Here is a 21880-nt window from a genome sequence, read left to right on the forward strand (position 1 = left end):
TGGTCCCCGATCGGACGGTCGATGCACGCGCTAACAAAAATGCAAATTTGGGACCAAAAGTGCCGTGATGAGAAAAACCTTCACGCATCTTTGCTCTCTTTTGAGGAACAACCCTAATAGGTGTGCCGGTTTCGACCATTAATCATTATTATCCTGCATTAAGATTCTCGCTAGCTTGATGTGGATGTAACCGGATTATTATTGGCATAATGGGCCCCTCGTGAAGGGTTTTTACTTAAACTAAGCTAGGGGCAGTTATGCCATTGTATTGTCTATATATAGGAGTGGGAAGGTCCTTTCCTAGTGCCCAATTAACTCCAAGTAGATCGAGATTACCTTACCACAACTGCTGCATATTCATAATCATATTCATATTCATATTCATATTCATTCTTTACTAGCTAGGGTTTTACACTTCTCGCTACTCAGGCATATATGCCAAAGCTTCAAAGATATAGAGGAGTTAGGCAAAGGCATTGGGGCTCATGGGTCTCCGAAATTCGGCATCCTCTATTGTAAGTATTATATATCGATCTACATGTTATATTCATTACCTTAATTATATGCATTTAAATCGTCTCATACATATATATATAGATATATATAGATATATGCATGTGATAAATCGATTCATCTCTTCTTAAACATACAGGAAGACGAGGATTTGGTTGGGCACATTCGAGACCGCGGAGGACGCAGCGAGGGCGTACGACGAGGCCGCAAGGCTGATGTGCGGTCCCAGGGCTCGAACCAACTTCCCCTTAGGCTCCAACGGATCGAACCCCGCGGCAGTTTTAACGCCGAGCCTAATAGCGAAGCTCGAGAAGTGTTGCATGGCTTCTCGTCAGGAGGAGAATAAGAGAGGTGATAATAAGATGGGTGGTGCGCAAGAAGAGGGTACGATGTGCATGGATGAGGGATACATTGAGGAGATGATTGAGGAGTTGCTATATTATGGGTCTGTGGAGATATCTCCTCCATCTTCCTCGTCGTACTCGCCATTGTCGTCATCGTCGTCGTCGTCGTCTTCTTCTTCTTCTTCTTCTTCTTCTTCTTCTTCTTTGCTGTGAGAATTAATGGAGTTTTAAGTGCAGCGAATGTGGGATGGCAGCCAGAGAGAGAAGAGGAGCAGGTTCTGTGTATAAGATGTGAACGAGACAAGTAGGTTCTGGGTATTATATTTTTGGTATTCGTGGGTAACATGCCTTGTTTCCTTTGATGGCACGGTTCATTTTAGTACTTCATGCTTTATATTATTTATTTATTCAGTTATATGCCTTTTCTTTCTTTACGATTGAAAAACTAAGCGCACCCCGGATATTAAGGAGAGGTTTGGTTAAACCCTGGAGTAGCAGAGGAATGAAAGGAGAAACATGTTGAGTCGCTAAAAAATTATATATACTCCCTCTGAGAGTTCATCGTACCAAAAAACTAGTATTACCCGCGCTTAAGGACCATTTTGTTTACTAGATTTCAAGCTACAGTGGAAGCACAGCTACAGATAAGCGAAAAAAATCTACTTAGTTTCCTATAGTTGTCGCAGCAGCTATTTAAATTTAAGCACACAAATAACACGTAGTTGGAAATGCAGTTTAAGTAACTGCAGAGCGTAACTAAAGGCTATTGTTGATCTTATCTATCTACTCATCTCTTAAACGAAAACGAGAATAAAGAATCTCTGCTTCAGGGGTAATATTCCATCTGTCATATATAAAAAGTATTAACATCTCTGAAACGCAACCAATTCAATTATAAGCAACCGAAGAAACCTTGTAAAATTTACTGCCAAGTGGATTAGATGTAAAAAAAACTACTATATTTTTTTAGCTGCATGCTTTTTTTACTACATCGTAATTATAAATACATCCAACCAAACAACCACTTAATGCATCCATACGTTGTACACATGGATTCTATGTAACCTTTTATCCATCCTAATTTTTAAACCAAATCACCTTGTTTTGAGAGGGAAAAAGGCTTTACCTCGAGGAGCCCTAGAAATGAACATAGGATAGGATGGGAGGTTGCGGGGAAGAGGCTTTCACCTTCTGATACTGTTTACGCACTTCCGCCTACCGTGGTTAGTGGGCTACGACAAAACATAGTCAAGCAGTTGATATCACCACCTTTTTTCTTATAGACTGTGAGTTTAAGCACCACTACCCTGTAACAGAACTCAAAAAATAAAACATAAGAAATCATTACGAAGTTCATAGCCACTATTTCAACGGGCCTGCAACACTAGATGTCGACACAAAGCTGCGGCTAATGGCACAAAGATACCTGATCCCACTGGCGTAGCAAGGGCTTTGTGCCGAGATGGACCTTTAAACCACTTTCCAGGGTGGTGAGCAAGTCTAGTTAAAACCTTAACCAGTTGGTCACTAATCAAAAGTCGAAACAAACCAAAGGATGCCGTTAACAAGAGAATATATGATATAATTGGCCAGTAAAATTGACATAACACTGCTTTGATCGGATGAGCAACGTTTAATACTGGAGGAATCCTAGTGAGAAAAACGACAATATATAGATACTCGTAATTCTAGTGATTAGACCTAATTCGCACCATCTAATGACCAATCGAAACTACAAATGGTTTAGCAGACACACAACAATAGATACAGAACATTGCAATTTCACCTAAATTTACCAAAGCGGATGGTAAATAATTTAAAGCTACAACCTAGTACTTGTACAACAATCCTGATATACAAAGAGTAAGCGTATGAGGGAGCAGTCATTTTCTCCCTCCTGCTTTGGCCCCTCCTTTCCTTCCTCGCCGTCCACCTGTCGATTGAGGTTTAGTGAGCATTCGCTCAATAGATCTCATCCTGGTACCATTCTGTGATTTGGTTATACTTTTGTCACCAGCAGGCGCTTCGAGAACACCTTCACTTAAAAGCTCATGGTTGTGAGAACTATCTGGGTCTCCATTAGTTGAGGAGCCGAAATTTGAGTTGCCATTGGATTGTGAGCACAAACTAAACCAAAAGAAAGCAAAACAATTTTTCAGGCTAACAGAATCAAGTATAAAAGAAATAAGAAAGGAAGAAAAGGTATACGCATTAACTTACCCGTCAGCAGAGATTTTATTTGTCGATCCATTCATGGTGTTCTCTATCCGAGGATCTTCATTTTCTGGCATAGATAGTGGATTATAAATTTAAAATAAAAAAAAAAAGTATATGTTACTTGTGTGATAAAATAACTGTTGAACAAGCAAGAGCAATTAAGAACTACTATAGTATTTGGTGCTACTATAGTATTTGGTGGGTAAATTGCACCTCTAGTCCCTGAACTGCTGGCCAAACTTTCAAATTCAATGTTAGAAACCCTAAAGTTATGAAAGAGCTTCACTTTAGTCCGTGTGCATCTGCATATTCATGTACCATGCATTTATTGACCCTTCCCTTGTCCTGTCTAGTATTTCAACCCAACCACCTATTAAGTTACTATGTTTCCTCCATTTAGAAAATAGACCATTAACCTAAATGCATGAGATGGACGGAACCAACAGATTCATGAATGGACATACAAATGAACAAAGTGAAAGCAATAACTTTTACTCTTTAATTTATCCATATTTGTTCTGCCATTCATGGTATAATGAAGAAAGAAATATCAAGGAAACAACAGCCACAATTCACATACCAGCAAGGAGGTCTCTGAGACCTGATTCAATATTTACATGAGATGAGTTATTGATTTCTATTATCTCTTCAGCGTCAGGAATTGTTTGAGCATTAGCCAGCTGAACAGTTTCATCAGGTTTGATGGGAGGTTCCGCCTTACTGAAACAGAAAAGAGAGAATTAGAAATGCAGATGCTTACACAAAGGCATGCTATGGTGAGCTTCAGGATATAACCACAATTCTAACCTGATTCAACCCACTCAAGAATAGACGAGTTGAAATATTAAAGTAATCCCACTCATATTACTTACAGGCTTTTAGAAAAGATTACAAAAATTTCCGATTCCAATGTCATTATCTAGTTACTTCTGATAGTTTGTCATCAACAAATAAATGATAACTTGCAAGGTAAAACAAACCCCAGTAATAAGTCAGTAATGCAAAATCTAGCGGTGGGAAAGAGGGCTAAAAAACAATAAAATGCTAAAATGTATCTCATAAACTTGTGCACAACTGTGATCGGCTTATCAAACATAGTATAATTGCCAAAATAGTACCTGAACTCCTTCAGTACATAATTAAACAATGGCTCCATTTTTCCACCCATGGAATGTAATGGCCGTTTCTTAAATGATGATACACAATCTTTAACATGTCAAATGACGAACAAACTCTGATTAAAAAGAAAAAGCCATATAACCTTCAGATTTAGAACAAAGAAATAAGCAAACACAGTTATAGAATGACAAGTACCAGAGGAATTCATATGCACGAAAAAATCAACTTATATTTACCAAATTCTGAAAACACATGGCCCTGTGATGCAGAATTGGGTGTGGATATGATTGATTCGTTTAGATTTTAATTTTTATTTATTTTCTAATTTTCGGAATTATTTTCTTTGTTAATTTATTTTAGTTATTTTTAAAGATTTTTTTTAGGATTTATCATATAAAAATAAATCTTTAAAAATTAGGGATATGGTTTATATTTTTTAGATATGTTCGAATTAGGAAAAGATCTATAAAATCTTGGGATTTGAATTAGATTAGGATCATATTTGAAGGTTATAAATATAGCCGATATTTTGTAATTTTGGGGAGATACGAGTTACGATGGAATTAGATTTGGGGTTTTTGTTTTGACTGCGGTCATGGTATCTTCTTCCCCTTCTCTCTTTGCGCCGTTAAAAAAATTTTCTTCCTAAAAGGTTCTATTTTTTCTTTCGTTCCTCATCTATGTGTCACGGACACGCGCACGGAACACGGGACACAATACGACTTGGACACGGCGACTCGGCAAAGTTCAAAATATAAGGACGCAGACACGGCAAGGACATGGCTAATAAAATATAATATTTTTTAGTATAATAATATATATTCATTATATATAATATGCTAATTTTGCAAACAAAACTATATTTTTTATAAAAATGAAAGCTAATATAATATTTTTAAAATCAAAATTCTCCACCAAATATGATTTATTTAGATCATTCAAAACAAGTCAAAATGTTTACCATCAAACATTACGTATGCCCAGAAAAAAGAGATAGAGAAAGAGAACACCTTTAAACGTTAGAGAAAAAATTCAACATAGATCAAAGTTGAGATAGATAATTTTTTTATGAGTAGGGCTATATAAGTTTTTTAATTATATTCTTTTTTCAAAATTATACGATACTTTATTTCCATACTATATATTTTTTATTATTTTTTTACGAAGTGACAACATCACATAAGTTTTCCATGTAACTAATTTAACTTCCTAATACATTATGGGCGTGTTTGGTTCGCTTCTTTTTTACCATGGAATCGGAATGGGAATGAGTGAATCCATTTGTTGGTGTTTGGTACGTGAAAGTCCCATTCCAATTCCGATTCCTAAGTGGAATAGGAATCGCTCAATCACCCCTTTTTTCAATNTATTAATTTAATTACATTTTTATATCCATCTGAACCAAACACCGACAATAGGAATGATTTATTCCGATTCCGATTCAGGTGATGAACCAAACAGAATTAGATAATGAGTCATTTCGATTCCGATTCCAGCTTATTTTGATTCCGATTCCGATTCCGACTCCGACTTCGAACCAAACACGCCCTATTTTTTGGAATTGAATGACACAGACGTGCGTCCATGCCGCATATGCGTCCGACGCGCGTCGGACATGGATGCGCAGGGCGAAAACCCGCATCTGTGCCGCGTAGTTCCTCAAAAAATTTGTCAGAACCTTCTTCTTAAAGCCGTACTACTTCGAATTTTTTCCCTTCTTTTTAATTACGAAAATTAATTTAAAAATTCATTAATTCGTTTACAATTTTTTAAAAAAAATCTGACAATTAATCTAAAATTTCTAGAAAATTCTAAATTTGGTTTTAAATTGATTTTGGACTCATCACTTGCAAAATAGATTACGTTCTCCTAATTTGTCCTGCATCACCTTGTTCATCATTTCATAAGCCTAATAGTTCACATATCACCTAGGGTTGTAATGCGGGCCATGCTTTGACCACGTTTTGGGATGAAACAGACCCCGCACATGTCCACACCTGGACCATGTCGTGCCAGTCCAGTAGCCTAGCAAACCCCCGGCCCAAAGAGGTCAATGCAAGGTCATGCCAAGCGGGACTGCAGGTGGCACAATTTTCTTATTTCTTATTCTTTAGCATCTTCTATACTTTTTTAATGCATTTTTTTAAATGTTAATCTAACATTAGTTCTGTAAAGTATTTATCGCTATTTATTTAGTAAATAAACTTTAGATAATTTTTTATAGAAAATATAAATTTGAACAGTTTAAATTAAATTCGAGAGGAAAACAAATCAAAAAGAAAAGAAAAAATGGCCTTGTCAGGCTATGTATGTAGCTCCGCAGGCCAGCCTAGTGGCACAGCACAACCCATACCCATTGCAGCTAATGCTGTGTCGGACTGCCAAGCCAGCAGGGCGCATCCTAGCAGGCCGCCTGCGTATCATAGACCATGCTGCATGGTGCCATCTGGGCCAGGCTGGTCCGCAGGACATACACCCATTTTACACCCTTAATTTTTCCACATACTAAGAGGCTAACAGTCCATAATACCCAGCGAAAAGGAAAAAAAAACAAAGGGATGTGATTGTACAACCAATGGAATTTACAATCTACTTGTCCAACATTTGAAATATAAGGAGTTGCATGCAATTGTGCTGCACACAAGTTCAAGAACCAGCCTACATTATTTTACACACAAAAAAAAAAACAAAGAAATCAAATGAAAGAACATGAACTACTACTCCTTATGACCAAGGATTCAACTATAAAGATGATAAGTAGAGGAGAGCCTTCAATTGCACTAGAGCATTTTTTTTTCCAGCATGAAATGCCCTTTGTCCACCACCTAATCAATTAGCCCAACTGGCTACACCATAACCAACCACTACGAGTTCAACAATTATGCTACAACTAGACTTAAGCCCCTCATGATGGACACAACAATAGAATTATAGAGGCATCACAACCCGTAAAAATGTTCTCGCAATACTCAGTATCTTTGTCCCCTCCCGAACAAGGTAATATTTTGGATAGACAATCAGATGACTCCTTGCGATAGCACACCTGAAGTAGCTCTGGTACCATCTGAAACACCCTCAGTCCAAGCCCACTACAATTAACAACTAAAACGACCCTTTAACCGTGTGGCCTTGACTGCCTCAGAGGCTCACTAAATTACTAGATATGCATTAAGAGAAATTGATTGGCACATACAGCATCAAAGCAGAGGTCCTAAGATTGAACTCCGCTAGGTCCTTACACCACTCAGTTAAGAAAACATTCTCCACCCAATTAATTCAAAATCCTTGAATCTTTATGAGTAGCAAGCAAGGTTTTAAGTGCCCGTCAACACGGGCCGTATCTACCGTGCCGTACCGTGCCAACAAGATACCGGCACAATACAGACCCCGTGCCGATGGCACAACTCAAAACCCTCTATTCTTTAAATTAGTAAGTAATTTCTTTAATAAAGTTCAAAAGATGTGATAAAAAGACATAATAAATAATTAGAATATTTTGTTGCTAAAGAAAATAAATATTTCATGCTATTATGTGTCGGCACACAAGAATTTTTTTGACCTGCACGCATCGGCACGGCTCGGCACGCATCGTGCCGTACCGTGCCGGCAAGTTTCCGGCACGACCCCTTGCCACGGCACTTAAATCCTTGGTAGCAAGTCAAAAGGCGTAACACACTAAACCACAATTCTACACCCATTTAACTCAAAAAGTCCATGTTCGGTCAACATTTTATGTCAGTGACAATTGCAAAGTAATTTATCATCATAATTTACAACTAAATTTTTTCTAACATATAAAGCAAACAAATCAGGTGTAAGGAACTAGCTAAAATTATGGAATAGAAATTTTTATTACCATAACCCAACTCATAATATTTTGCCAAATTAGCTATGTCAATTTACATGCAAGTTGTTACACATAACATATCCATGTCCTCAATTCATGTTCCATTATATGGTTGGAGTCATACTATACTATAAAAGAAGCATGATGATGCTAATATGATTCAAGACTGATGGATCAGACAAAATACATCTCTTATCATCTAAAATGTGGGCCTTCCATATTTGCCAAAGGCCTAATACAGCATGCAAAGTATGATTTTTCATGCATAACTGACCTTAGTGCAGCAGATTTGGCGCTTTCCACTACCAATACTTTTGCATCAGATAAAACATCTCCTGGAATTAATGAAAACCTATACATTAATAATAAAACTCAGGTGGTGCTTGGCACCACTGAACTATATAGATTAAAACACGAGACGTCAGTTCAAGAACAAGAAATGCGAACATGTTATATTGCAGTGAAACATGGTATAAAAGACTCACGAGAATTGCTGGAATCACCATCTTGTTTCCCAGTTTCTGTAGGTTCCATGGCATCCTTTGCAGAAACAAAATGGATAATCACTTATCAGTTGCACACTTGCACGTACATGAACTCAAAGCATAAAATAAAATTATGGGTTAAATCGCATATAACCCCACAAAAACTGTCTACGTATATAAACCCCAGCAACATCTAAATGTTCATATATATAGAGAGAGAGAAAGAGAGTTGAGCTGGAATGCTATCAATCAAGGATTTAAGTGCCGTGGCACGGGGTCGTGCAAGAAACTTGCCGGCACGGTACGGCACGATGCGTGCCGAGCCGTGCCGATGCGTGCCAATCAAAACAATTCTTGTGTGCCGACACAAAATAGCATGAAATATTTATTTTCTTTAGCAACAAAATATTCTAACTATTTATTATGTCTTTCCATCACATCTTTTGAACTTTATTGAGGAAATTATTTACTAATTTAAAAAATAGAGGGTTTTTAGCTATGCCATCGGCATAGGGTTTGTATCATTCCGGTATCTTGTTGGCACGGTACAGCACAATAGAAATGGCCCGTGCCGATGGGCACCTAAAAACTTGCTATCAATAGCAAAGGGCTCTATTGCCTCCCATTTATTTTCGATGATGGAGCCTCTAAATTGGTACCATTGAACATGATCTATATCACTTGAAGTCTTGAAGTATCTAGAAACCAAATTTCAAATATTTTCAACATCAAATGACCTAATGATCAAAGGGTTTCAAATTTTGTAATTTTAATGGTCAATATGAGACTTTTTTGTATAATGGTGTAAAGATATCCAAATCAATTGAATTTTGGTTAGAAAATTCTTTAAACTATTTAAAACAAGATCTATACTCTTGATCTTGAACAAGATTCCTCTCCTCACTTTTTAAAGGATATTCATTTTCAGTCGTTCGTTTTTGTGTCCACTTAATGGACAAGAGAACAATATCGGAAAAGTATGAAATTTGGTTTTTAAATGCTTCAAATCGTATAGATCATGTTCAACGATGCTAATAGTTGATTTGTCGGCTCCATCGAAAACACATGGGTGGCAATGGAGTCCGTTTGCTACTAATAGCATTCCAGCTCAACTCTATATATAGAGAGAGAGTTGAAGCATTTAGAAAAGTTGGAAAGTCATGAAAAGATTTCTAAAGAGAGGAAAACTGTGCAATTTCTCATGAAAAGATTTCCATCTTAAGTTGGAAAGTCATCCAATTCCTGGGAATTTGGTCTTCAGAAAAGTTTCTAAAGAGAGGAAAAGTTGTCAATTAAAGGGTATACATTCATATTTTGCCAGGGTAAATAACAAAAGATCTACAGAAGATAATTCACATCGAATGAAATCCACTTACATTATTTTCATCTAAAATGAGGGCATCAGGAATGGTAGACTTAGATCCATTCTCTCTTTCAGCATGCGTAGGCTCTAACGGAATAGAAGTTGGCAATGAGCTTTCATGAGCTTGTCTTAAATCACCAACAGTTTCGTCAGGCACAGAATGTATTTCCAATGGAATGCTCTTTTCAATATCTGGAGGTTGCACTTGAGAAGCTGTTTCCTCGGTCGATATGACAGCTCCATCCAAGAGTCTGGCAGTTGAACTACAAGTTTCTCTAACTTGTGAAGAATTTGCATCTTGGTAAGTAGCTAAAGCTTTTAGAGCTTCGTCATCAGCTGCTAGTGACGTTTTTGAGGTTTCATTTTCAAACAACTTGGAGGAAGTTCCAGTTTGTCCATGTTTAGATGCATCCAGTGAATCTCCAGATAATTTCAAACGAACTCTTCGAGACTCCTCCGAAGAGTCCCATAACCCCATGGAGTAATAGTTCCTCCTCAGAAACTGCAAGGAAAGAACAGATAGTGAAGTGAATAGTAGGAACAAAGAAAACTACACTGGAAAATGATACTCCAGATCAAAGGCTAATGAGAAAGATGGCACATTAAGTTCTACCAAAAGAAAGAAGTCACAGTTCAATAAAGAGTTTGACAAAAGAATTGCGACCAGTTAGTAGCTAGTAAAACTTTTCAAGCTCTCTTCAAAATTACCACCTCCGTACAAATATGTAATGCACATGGCAAAGCCATCCGATTAGAAAAGATTAAAAGAAAGTGCATATATCGCCCTAAACTTTTCGAACTCTCTTCACAATTACCACCTCCATACAAATATGAAATGCACATGGCAAAGCCATCCGATTAGAAAAGATTAAAAGAAAGTGCATATATCGCCCTAAACTTTTCGAACTCTCTTCACAATTACCACCTCCATACAAATATGAAATGCACATTGTAATCCCATCTCATGAGAGACGACTAAGAGAAAGTGTATATATTGCTCTAAACTCAAGAGGCCAACAAATTGAAAATCTACCACTGCAAGAAGTTTCTAGAAGAGTCTTTTATTTAAAGACACATGATTGAAAGAAAAGAGGAAAATAATATACTACAACAAAGCAAGTAATCTTATGAGGCCAACATAATAAAATTCTCATTCTGTATTGTTTCGAGAATAACCAATTGAAGGTACCTTGGATGAAGGCAAAGAGTAGTTGGCAATTGCCTGGTTGGTTTCATCCTTAAAGCGACACATCTCACTTGGCGGCGGTGTCCTGAACCCCATGTTACCTAAGAATGGAGACTTCCAAGGAGGCAATGACAGCATGTATGATTTAGCCAAATCAACAGGCGACCCTACTTCACCTTCAATGCCCTGCAAGAGAATATAAGAAGGATTACAATTTAGTTGCCTAGTAATGTCAGCAATAATGTGTTTTCTATTGCAACTTTAATCATAATTTCTATTCTGGTGTGGATACCTAAAAAGAAACAAGTATGAAGTTCCAGAAGGTAAATAATTTAAGAACTTCACATTAGTATGATGAGTCAAAGATTTTATGTAAAAGAAGATTGTGAATTTAGTGTTGCTAAAAGGTTAATTTTGTCAAAACAAAAAAAAAAAAAAGCAATTGAGTTAAAAAATTATAAATCATTAATCTCCACAAACTACATACTATAAAATATGCTTGATTTCTATATTAATCAACCTTTGCAAAATAAGAACACAAAATCAAGTACTATTGGAACTCAAAAGAGCAAATGTTGTTAACACTTAACAGTGCCAAAAAAGATTTCCAGAAAAAATCAACATGCCTTTCACACTTACAAGACTATGACATTATCACCCAAATGTTAACAAGTTCAAAAAATTAATACAACCTACAGAGGGGAGAACATAAACTTATTGCAGTTAAGGAAAATATAACCTGCACAGGCATGGTAAATCTAAGAACACGCTGTACAACTTAATTGTAAACAAGCAGGAAAGAAATGAAGGGAGCAAAACTTCTCTCATAAAATTTATTACAAAGAGATGATAAAATTCTCCGCAATAACCTCAAAAACAAAAGCAGGTTGAGTGGGAAAAGAATGCAATACTGACATATTGAAGCATATCAGTGTTTAAAGTGCAAGGTCCATGTTCATCATGCTTTGAAGACGATGCAAGCTTTTTCTCCTCTAGCCACTTTTTTGCCTCCTTAACAGCTGTATCGCAGAGATCAGGTGATGCTTGGACATGAGAACAAGGTGAGAGAGCACCCAGCCTAGTGCTTGAATATGGAACTGAATCAAGTATGTTCCCATTATTATTCAGAGAACGCCAAGCTCCTGACAACCCGCAGGTACTGTCCGTGGTCCTGTTAAGGATGTCCTTTTGCCTTGCAAACTCTACAACATCCTCAGATGGAGAGTCTAAAACTCGTGATTTTATTATCTTTACAAATCTATCACATTCATCCCTGACAGCAATAGTAAGCAGGTGTTCTCAGATAATTAGAATCTACATCCTCTAGTTCATAGTAGAAGCCGGGATGTATTAAAAGGCAAATGAAACGTTACATGAACAAATACATATAACTGAATAAATATTTATTATACAGACACATTTAAATGTTTAATAAAGATATAAAAATATTCATAAACGGATGTATCTATGCATTGGTGTGTATGCATGTGTTTGTGTAAATGTGTGTAACTTTACACACAGAAAAAGCAATTCAAACTGTACAACAAAATCAACAGGAACTGGGGCAGTAATTAAGTAACACAATATCCTTAGAGGGTTAATGTTAACTCTTCTTATCACTTTTTCCTTTCACTAGCAATTGTTTGCATTATAGAAGGAAAATGTTACTCTAGTGAATATATTTCAATTGTGAACAAGACAGTTGCTGCTTTTTGTTCACACTTTACAGAAGATTTAGTTTAGCTTATCTTTCTATTATTAAAATTTAAGTTAACAGCATGTAATTAAATATTCTCTCAAAACACAGAATAGTGACAAATCTAAAGTAACACATAAGGTGCAAAAAAGACTCATGTCATTGATCCAACCTTAAAATAGTATTCTTCAGATTCGCAGAGCTCAGCATAGGAATCTGTTTCTTCTGATAGGACTGTTTTCCTTAATATTCTACCATATTTGAATTTTATTGTTGCTGGCAACCTTGCTGGCCTGTGATGCACTTGCTGACAAAATACTCTACAATATGGGAACCAAGAGCTAAAAAGATCCTACTGAATTATATACAGTTTGTATGTATGCAGCACATATTGTTCAAAAAACTAGTGTCTCTGCCAGGTAGGTCCATTGATTGAGAGCATAAAAATCTAGGTCACAAGTAACAACTCCATATTATAAAAATTTCACATTCAAACAAATACACTTCCCTTCACAAATAATATATTGTGTTACTTTCAGCTAAACCAAAACAAAAAAAAAAGAACCACAATAATGTAAAATTGGTAAGGTGAAAAAGAAATATGCCCGAATTTTCTAAAAAAGGCACAGCAAGTCTTGTTCACAAGACAAGAATCAACAATAGGTTCTTTATTTGAAGAGTTATTTGTTAATGACCGTCTTAGCTAATAGCAGGACAATTTTATGAGAAACACAAACAAGAATAGGTAAGTCATCTTGTCCCGACAAAATGAATGAACAGTTTAACTACGAATCACAAGCATGCAGGAAGAAGCTGAGTGAGCGCACAAAAAGATTTTCAATTTGGAGAGATGGAATTTAGCACTGAATAAAGGATTGAAGCATGATTTTAGTCCAGCACAACAGTGGATTATGGAAACAGAAAAAGTAGCAGAAACCAAGAAAAGAAAAATAAACAAAAGTAAAATTCTCAATTACCTTGAGAAAGTCTCCTGCAAAAGCAACTGCTCAATAGCAAGTTTTGATTCACTTCTAGAAACGATGGCTGTTGAGTCCGCGATGCCTCTCCTGAGTGTCTCCAATTTCTTCCCCTTTAAACAAATGAATTACATATCTTTATTTATTTTGGCAATTGAATATATTTCTCATTATTGTTTCTGTTTCAAAATCAAACTCATAAGTAGCCAAAAATGAACAGAACGAAACCAACCGACAACAATAATAAATGAATTTTAGAAAGCACATGATGGTGCATTATAAAACAATACAATTTATAAAACAATACAATTTGTATTGAACATAAGTTCATAAATCTAGTACACATTGAGCAAAAATTTACAGGCTGATGATTTGAATGTTTCATGAAAAAACATAATAAAGGAATTACTTGGTCTGATTCCTGAAACTTTGCAGGAGATTCACCATCATCCTCCTCTTTATCTGCAAAAGGATCAATCGCATCACGCATAAATCAAGATTTCTTCATCAGAGAAAGCAACTTGTTTTGACAAAGAACTTCATTCAAAAGAAACCTAAATGGAGGAATAGGGACAAACAGAACTGAAAGACTGAATATTGGCTCCGAAATTGTTGGCAAATCAATTTAGCTACTAAAAATCTACAGAACCAATAATCTTCAGCGGACAAAACTCATGTCCTCAGAAAATATTGGCAAATCAATTTAATATTTACTATCACTCCCTTTCTCTGTCTCACGTAGACAGAGAACTCATATTCTCAGAATTTTGCTCAACAGTTTAGTTAAAGTTAAGAAGCTGAAGATAAAGATCGAGTCTGAAATCAAAAATTTCTGTTTTGGGCCAAGTCTTTTCTTCAAACATCACCCAAAATTGACAGAAACTAGCTTATTAATTTGAACTTGGTTCATCTACAAATAACTCATCCAATTTCTTTTACCATAGTTTGATCTTTTTGACAGACGGCAATATGGACATTAGCTAAGTTCTTCATAACACTAGAATTGAGATTAAACATAACTTTAATATTTCAATATTCACAGTATTGACCGGCCACCCAATATCAGATGGATAAGTAAAATTCCAACAGTCCATATTCCGAATCACCGATACAACTGAAAGTATAAAATTCCAACAGTCCATATTCTGAATTCAAACAATGAACCGCAACTTAAACCAACCCATTAACTGGATTGCACCATATAGCAATATCAAAGAACTCTTCATTGAGAAATAATGTCAGCTTATCTCACCCCAAAATCTGTTTCAGAATTAACGACCATCATAGTTCCTCCTACTTTAAAAGGTGATTATGCGCGTGAAGTAGCTTCTTCTACTCTAATTCTTGCCCTTTTGCCTCTCCAAGGTCCTTAAAACTTATCACTTTACACTAATAAAGGACTTTACTGAATGGTAATATGGCCTATTCCCAGAGCAATTTTTCTACTTATCAAACATTAGATATATATATATATATATATATATATATATATATATATATATATAGAGAGAGAGAGAGAGAGAGAGAGAGAGAGAGTTGAGCTGCAATGCTATAAGTAGCAAACGGACTCCAGCCATTTGATTTCGATGGAGTCTCCAAATCGACGATCTGCACCTTTGAACATGATTTATACCACTTGAAGCATCTAGAAACCAAATTTCATGCTTTTCGATATTGTTCTCTTGTCCATCAAGTGGACACAAAAATGAACGGCTGAAAATGAATATCCTCTAAAAAGTGATGATAGGAATCTTGTAATCAAGATCAAGAGTATAGATCTTGTTCTAAAAAATTTAAATTTTCTAATCAAAATTCAATTGATTTGGATAACTTTACACCGTTAAACGAAAAAACGCCTCATATCGACCATTAAAATCACAAATTTTGAAACGCTCTGATCATTAGGTCAATGATGTCGAAAAGATTTGAAATTTGGTTTCTAGATACTTCAAGTGATATAGATCATATTCAACGTGCGATCAGTCGATTTTAGAATGCCTCATCATCGAAAGACAAATGCGATGGCAACGCGAGCCCATGTTGCCTACTATAGCATTCCAGCCCCTCAACTCTATATAATTTTTATAAGAGTCCGGTATATACTATCGTGACACGGAGGCCTCCATTGCCTTATCAGTTGTTTATCAATGATGCGGCCTTCCAAATCGTACATCATCTCCACTAGACTTGATTCTACACTTATTGAAATTAGTTGGCCAAACTAAATTTAATAATTTTTCAGATTATTATTTGGCTAGTGATCAAAAGGTCTCAAAATACAATGTTTATGCGTCAATATGAATTGCGATTGTGAATTTTAATGGTGCGTTTACAAAAATTCAAATCTGATGAATTTTTATAGAAATTCTTTTCACTATTAAGAGCTAAAGATTTAGTACCTTGATTCTTAAATTCAAATCTTTTCATCATTTTTTTATGAGAATTTTATCTTTCAGCCGTTCATTTTTAGACTACTCATTTCAATATGTAAATTGATCGAAAATTATGACAATTTTAGTTCCAAATTACTTTCAATAGCTGTTATCAAGTCTATTAGAGCCCGATCCATCATTCATTGAAACAACTTAGATAGCGCGGAGGCCTCCATGTTACCAATGATATAGCAGCCTAGATCATATATATATTATATATATATATTATTATATATATATAGATGAGAGAATGGAGAGATGAGGGGGGAGAGAGACGTGAGCGAGAGAGAGAGAGAGTTGGGCTAGGAATACTATTGATAGTAAAAGCGGCCTTTTTACTATCAGTTTTTAGTTTTGGATCAATTTCTTTCATCATTCTAAACATTTGGATTAAATATTTATAACCGATGCGGGAGACCACTCAACGGCCTAGAGGAACATCAACCCTAAGCCCTCTTTTCGTTGGGCGGTTTAAGAGGGTGGAATAACCTTCTTAACCAACCCATTTTTCCCAAACACTCCAAAAAAATGGGTGGGGTTACGACCCCACCTCAAATAAATTATTCACGGGCGGTTAAGCTAACCCCACCAAACTCTAACAACACTATTTTCTAATTCTAATTAACCCACTATCCTATTCTTATCACACACTACTGCCAAACCAATCATTATCCTTCTTTATCAATCATTTATCTTCTTATCCCACCTACTCCAACCAAACACCTATTATTTTCATTATTCTAGACTAACTCCAACCAACAACAAACAAAAAAAAACTTTAACCCACTTTAACCTGAACTAACCTATCCCGGTGGAATAGCCTACTTTGTTCACTTAACCCCGAACCAAACGGCAGGCTAAAAAGAACTATTTATCAATCCTACCCTACGAATTTTATCCAAGGATTAAAACTTGATAGCCAAAAAGGACCTTTTCCACAATAGTATTCTAGGCCTAGCTCTATGATAATATATATATATATATATATTTATATTATATAGAGAGAGAGAAGAGAAGAGAGAGTAGGACTTCTGCTGCTATTGGAAACACGCGACATGTTTTCAATGATAACTTCCGATGCGCGGATCAACGTCCATTAGACTTAATCTAGCATTATGGAAGTATCTTTAGACAAAATAATTTTTGCAATTTTTCGGTCATTAACCTTAATGATCGAAGGGTTCCAAATCAACAATTTTTAAATTGGTCTGAGTATTTGACGTAGTGTTAAAAAAGCTAAAGACACACCTAGGCCAAGAGGTTTAGGCCTAAGGCGCAAGGCGCAAGGCGCAAGTGTGCGCCTGAGAGAAGTGAGGCGCACACTTTTATAGAATTTTGAAACCAAAAAGTTTCTTACTATACTTTCTAATAATTGTTAAGTAGCACAAAATATACTCTTTAAAATCATATTATCACAATAAATATTCTATAATCACTCAAATAATCACGTTTTCGAAAGGTAAAAAATAAAGAAAAGAAAAGAAGCTAAGCAATATATTTGGTAATTTTAAAAAACAAAATAACATAGATAAAAGTGAAAGGTAAATTACCTTTTTGTCTCCAAATAAAGACCAGCATAAAGGTAACTATTAATTCACAAATCACAAACATATAGAAAACTTTGATGTGAAAAATATATAATTATAAGCACAAGATCATAAAAAAATAACATGCATGATCCATAAAAGTTTGAAGTTTCAAGCCAAAGATCATTAAAAAAGCATATAGATCTAAATAAAAAATATGGATCCAAACCCATTAGAGCATATGGATCTAAATCCAAACCCATTAGTGTAAACACTAAGAAGGCACGCCTAGGCGGCGCTTTGCGCCTAGGCTAGGCGCGCGCCTGAGGCGCGCTTTTTTAAGCTATGGTATGTTGTTTGCAAGTTTAATGGCGTAGAAGTATTTAAATCAAATAAAATTTTGATAAAAAATTCTTTATACTATCTACAATAAAATTAATATCTCTAATCGAAAATTTTAGTGCTATATCATAACTTTTTGTGAAATTTTTATTTTCAAGCGTTGATTTTAAATCCTTTCGATTGCTAGGTAAATAATATCGAAAAATCGCAAAATTTATTTTCTACATACTTCAAATACGCTAGATCAAGTCTAAAGGAGCTAATCGTCGATTCGAAAACTCCATCATCAAAAACGGCTTAATAGCACACAAGCTATATATATATATATATATATATAGAGAGAGAGAGAGAGAGAAGCAATTGAGCTAGAATATTTTGAAGCACCAACCCTTTGGTGCTTCTAAGTTCTAGCCTTGATCTTAATTGCTCTTTAATATCTAATACACCGCTTGGATCAAACATTATTCACACTCACCACCACTACCACCATCATCTCAACCTACATCTCTCCATCCAATGGTTAAAAAACTCAAAGCCACACTCCCTGTGGTCTTTGAGAAGTTATTCTAGACTCACTATTATATGTCATATATATATTATATTTATATATATTAATATTAGTAAATAGGCTACTAATCTATCCGATAGCACTGAGCGCTCGCTGCTACTAAGTGTTTCGATGATGCGGCTTCCAAATACGACGATCGGCTCCCTTAAGTTGTATCTATCACTATTGAAAAGTATTTAGAAACTTAAAAAATTTCCATATTTTTTCATATCATTTACCTATCAAACAATGTAATCTAACACTGAACGGCTGAAACTAAAAAATCTCATAAAAATGATGACTAAAAGATTTAAATCAAGATCAGATATACTATTCTTATCTAAATAGGGAAAAGAATTTCTATATAAATTTCGTATGTCGCATTTGGATTTTTGCACTGTTAAACTCACCACAACACAAACCACATCCGCCATTAAATTGTCAATATCTGAGATCTTTTATCACTAGTCAATATTTCAAATAGGTTTCTTCAATTGTAGATCAGTCTACGGAGCCGATGTCGATTTGAAGGCCACTGATCATCGAAAACACTTGCGTAGCACGGACGCTCCGTGCTACCCGATATGCATAGTAGCCGACTCATTATTATATAATAGTATATATATATATATATATATAGAACTATTATCGATAGCTGGAATCTATAATAGACACCATGCCATTGTGTGCTATTAGTTTTTTTAGCGGCATGGATTGCCGAAATATGCGTTAGGATATGAGTGCCCTAGGGTTCGAGTGGTGCTGTTGGTTGAATATATAATCTAACGATGTTAAAATAATCAAAGGTTAAATCTAATGGTAAAAACTGCAGATAGCACCAAATCCTTATGGTGACTATCATAGTATGCCAGTCGTGGCTCTCTCCTCTCCTCTCTCATAATATATACTAAGTAGAGTCGCGGCTATTAGCTCTTATGAGGTATGATTGCCCTCGTACTATAAGTTGTTTTGCATAATAAAGCTTACCGAACACGCATTCCTACCGTCAAAACGGTTATGTAGAGCATATTAAAACTTCTATAATCAAATTTTTATAATTTTTGGATATTCATTTAGCATTACGATCAAAAGGTCACAAAATTGACAATTTATTTAACAGTCGTAGCGATACTTGCTAGTTTAACGGTGTAAATAGAATCGGAAATCGGTTGAATTTTTAATAGAAATTCTATTCACTACCTAGAAAAGAATCAACTAACTCCATATTAAATTGAAAAATTTTGAACGACCCATTTTAGGATGTCGTTTCGATTATCGACCGTTCATTTGTATACCCTGCTTGTGAAGGATTTATTTATTTTGATGAGAATTACGAATGTATTTCTCTAGAATTTTCAAACATACTCTAGATCATATTTAACGTTGTGGATTCGTCGATTCGGAAGATCCATCATTAAAATAACTTATGAGTACGAATGGCTCTAACCTACTCAATAAGGAGTATAGTAGCCCTACTTCTATATATAATATAATATATATATACTATATTATATATATATATATATATATATATATATAAATAAGCTCCTATGGCTTTTAGCAAGTACCAAGTCATTGTGCTGTAAAGTTTCCGCCCTTGATTATGAGGGATGTGCGGTTAGGATATGTGCCCAGGTGAGTGTGAGTTGGTTGAATATATATAATTTCTAAGTGTAAACATGATTAAAGGGCGTAGATTTAACGGTAAAATAATTCACAATGCCCATATTGCTTGGTGCTTTTACAACCACATCATAGCTGGACTTATATATATATTATAGAGCTCATGCTGCTCATCCTATTGATGCACAGCAGCATTCATGCTAGAAGGTTGTTTAGCCAATTTAGATTGTATCGAGATCGTGCGGGGTTTTATGGGATGCATAACGGAAAGAAAGCCCGTTGTTCCGTTTGCTGCCCCCCCCCTCTCTTCGTAAATATTCTCTCTCTCTCTCTTTGGATCTGAGAAGAAAATCCCCCATCTCTCCCTATCTCACATTCTCTCTCTCTGCATGCCCTAGTCCAGACCCAACCACCCCTCTCCCGAACCTCGCTCCTCTCTATCACGCCGCGCCCGCTCGCCGCCCTTCTTCACTGTGCGCGCAACCCCCGCTCGCCGTCCTCCATCTCTGTGCGCGCAACCCCTGCTCGCCACCCTCCTTCTCTGTGCGCGCCCACCTCCTACGCCGCCCCCCGCTCTCCGCGTCGCCCCTCTCTATCAAACGAGGTATCGGATTTGTTTTTTTGACTTTTTTTTTTTGTTATTGCAACATAAAAAAATAGATCTGCTATTTTTATTTTTCATATGTTTTTTTTTTAATTTGTTTCTTGATTTTTTGTGATTATTCCATTGTTGGTTTTGTGGTTATATATATTGTTGTTTTATTGAGCTCGAGACAAATGTAATAAACTAAGAGATCATCAGAACACTAATTTTGCCTTATCTTTTCTTAAAATTTTATGTCTGGTCTTTTCCTTTAAGCAAATCTTTTTGCATAACCGAGCATTCATGCATATTTTGCAATGTAATGCAGGAGTTGGAGCCAGTAATCCACTTTGTGCCGCAACCAGAACGAAAGCATCAGCTTCGCAGAACAAGTTCTGCCCTGTTCTGATCATGTTTATACTAACTAAATTTGTTGATTATTCATGGGGTTGTCTTATATCAGTGAGCTTTTCTTAAGAAAATCACAAATTCATCTTAGGAGCGGGGGGCGGCGTAGGAGGTGGGCGCGCACAGAGAAGGAGGGTGGCGAGCAGGGGTTGCGCAGACAGAGATGGAGGACGGCGAGCGGGGGTTGCGTGCACAGTGAAGAAGGGCGGCGAGCGGGCGCGGCGTGATAGAGAGGAGCGAGGTTCGGGAGAGGGGTGGTTGGGTCTGGACTAGGGCATGCAGAGAGAGAGAATGTGAGAAAGGGAGAGATGGGGGATTTTCTTCTCAGATCCAAAGAGAGAGAGAGAGAGAGAGAGAAGGGTGGGCAGCAAACGGAACAAACGGGCTTTCTTTCCGTTTGCATCCCATAAAAGCCCCGCACGAATCTCGAAGCAATCTAATGGCTAAAAACCCTCTAGCATGAATGCTGCTGTGCTATCAATAGCATAGCAGCATTACTCTATATAAAACGCTTCTGATTCATTAGTATCAATAATGATTCGAACAAATTTGAATTTGTTTCTAATACATTCAATGATATAAGAGCATATTCATCGTGCCCATCGTCGATTAGAGCCCCATCATCCGAAAACAAAGGGATGAAGGAGCCCGTTCCTACTCAATAGCATCTCC

The 21880-nt window shown here is 36.2% G+C and overlaps 2 protein-coding genes across 2 annotated transcripts in view; one reads left to right on the forward strand and one right to left on the reverse strand.

Moving 5' to 3' along the window:
• Positions 322-1272, forward strand: LOC109706731 (ethylene-responsive transcription factor ERF003-like). Its single transcript, XM_020227705.1, has 2 exons — positions 322-515; positions 653-1272. Exons 1-2 carry the CDS (start codon positions 436-438, stop codon positions 1068-1070), a joined length of 498 nt encoding a protein of 165 aa, XP_020083294.1. The 5' UTR covers positions 322-435; the 3' UTR covers positions 1071-1272.
• The window catches only part of LOC109704743, a 29740-nt gene continuing 10278 nt past the window's right edge, over positions 2419-21880 (reverse strand). The window contains exons 2-11 of the mRNA XM_020225515.1: positions 14157-14209; positions 13748-13860; positions 11990-12347; positions 11078-11260; positions 9902-10390; positions 8526-8580; positions 8315-8375; positions 3655-3794; positions 3078-3141; positions 2419-2984 (exon numbers count right to left, since the gene is read on the reverse strand). Of these exons, the coding sequence (XP_020081104.1) occupies positions 2741-2984; positions 3078-3141; positions 3655-3794; positions 8315-8375; positions 8526-8580; positions 9902-10390; positions 11078-11260; positions 11990-12347; positions 13748-13860; positions 14157-14209 (1760 nt within the window). The 3' untranslated portion in view covers positions 2419-2740. The remainder of the gene's footprint in view (positions 2985-3077; positions 3142-3654; positions 3795-8314; positions 8376-8525; positions 8581-9901; positions 10391-11077; positions 11261-11989; positions 12348-13747; positions 13861-14156; positions 14210-21880) is intronic.

The sequence above is a fragment of the Ananas comosus genome, linkage group 2 (assembly GCF_001540865.1).
Source record: "Ananas comosus cultivar F153 linkage group 2, ASM154086v1, whole genome shotgun sequence".
In the NCBI taxonomy this organism is placed as follows: Eukaryota; Viridiplantae; Streptophyta; class Magnoliopsida; order Poales; family Bromeliaceae; genus Ananas; species Ananas comosus.

Excerpts from the sequence above, each read along its gene's own strand:
- LOC109706731 (XM_020227705.1), top strand. The coding sequence starts at position 436 with ATGCCAAAGCTTCAAAGATATAGAGGAGTTAGGCAAAGGCATTGGGGC. Across the intron at positions 516-652 it reads GAAATTCGGCATCCTCTATT|GAAGACGAGGATTTGGTTGG; the intron begins GTAAGTATTATA and ends TTAAACATACAG.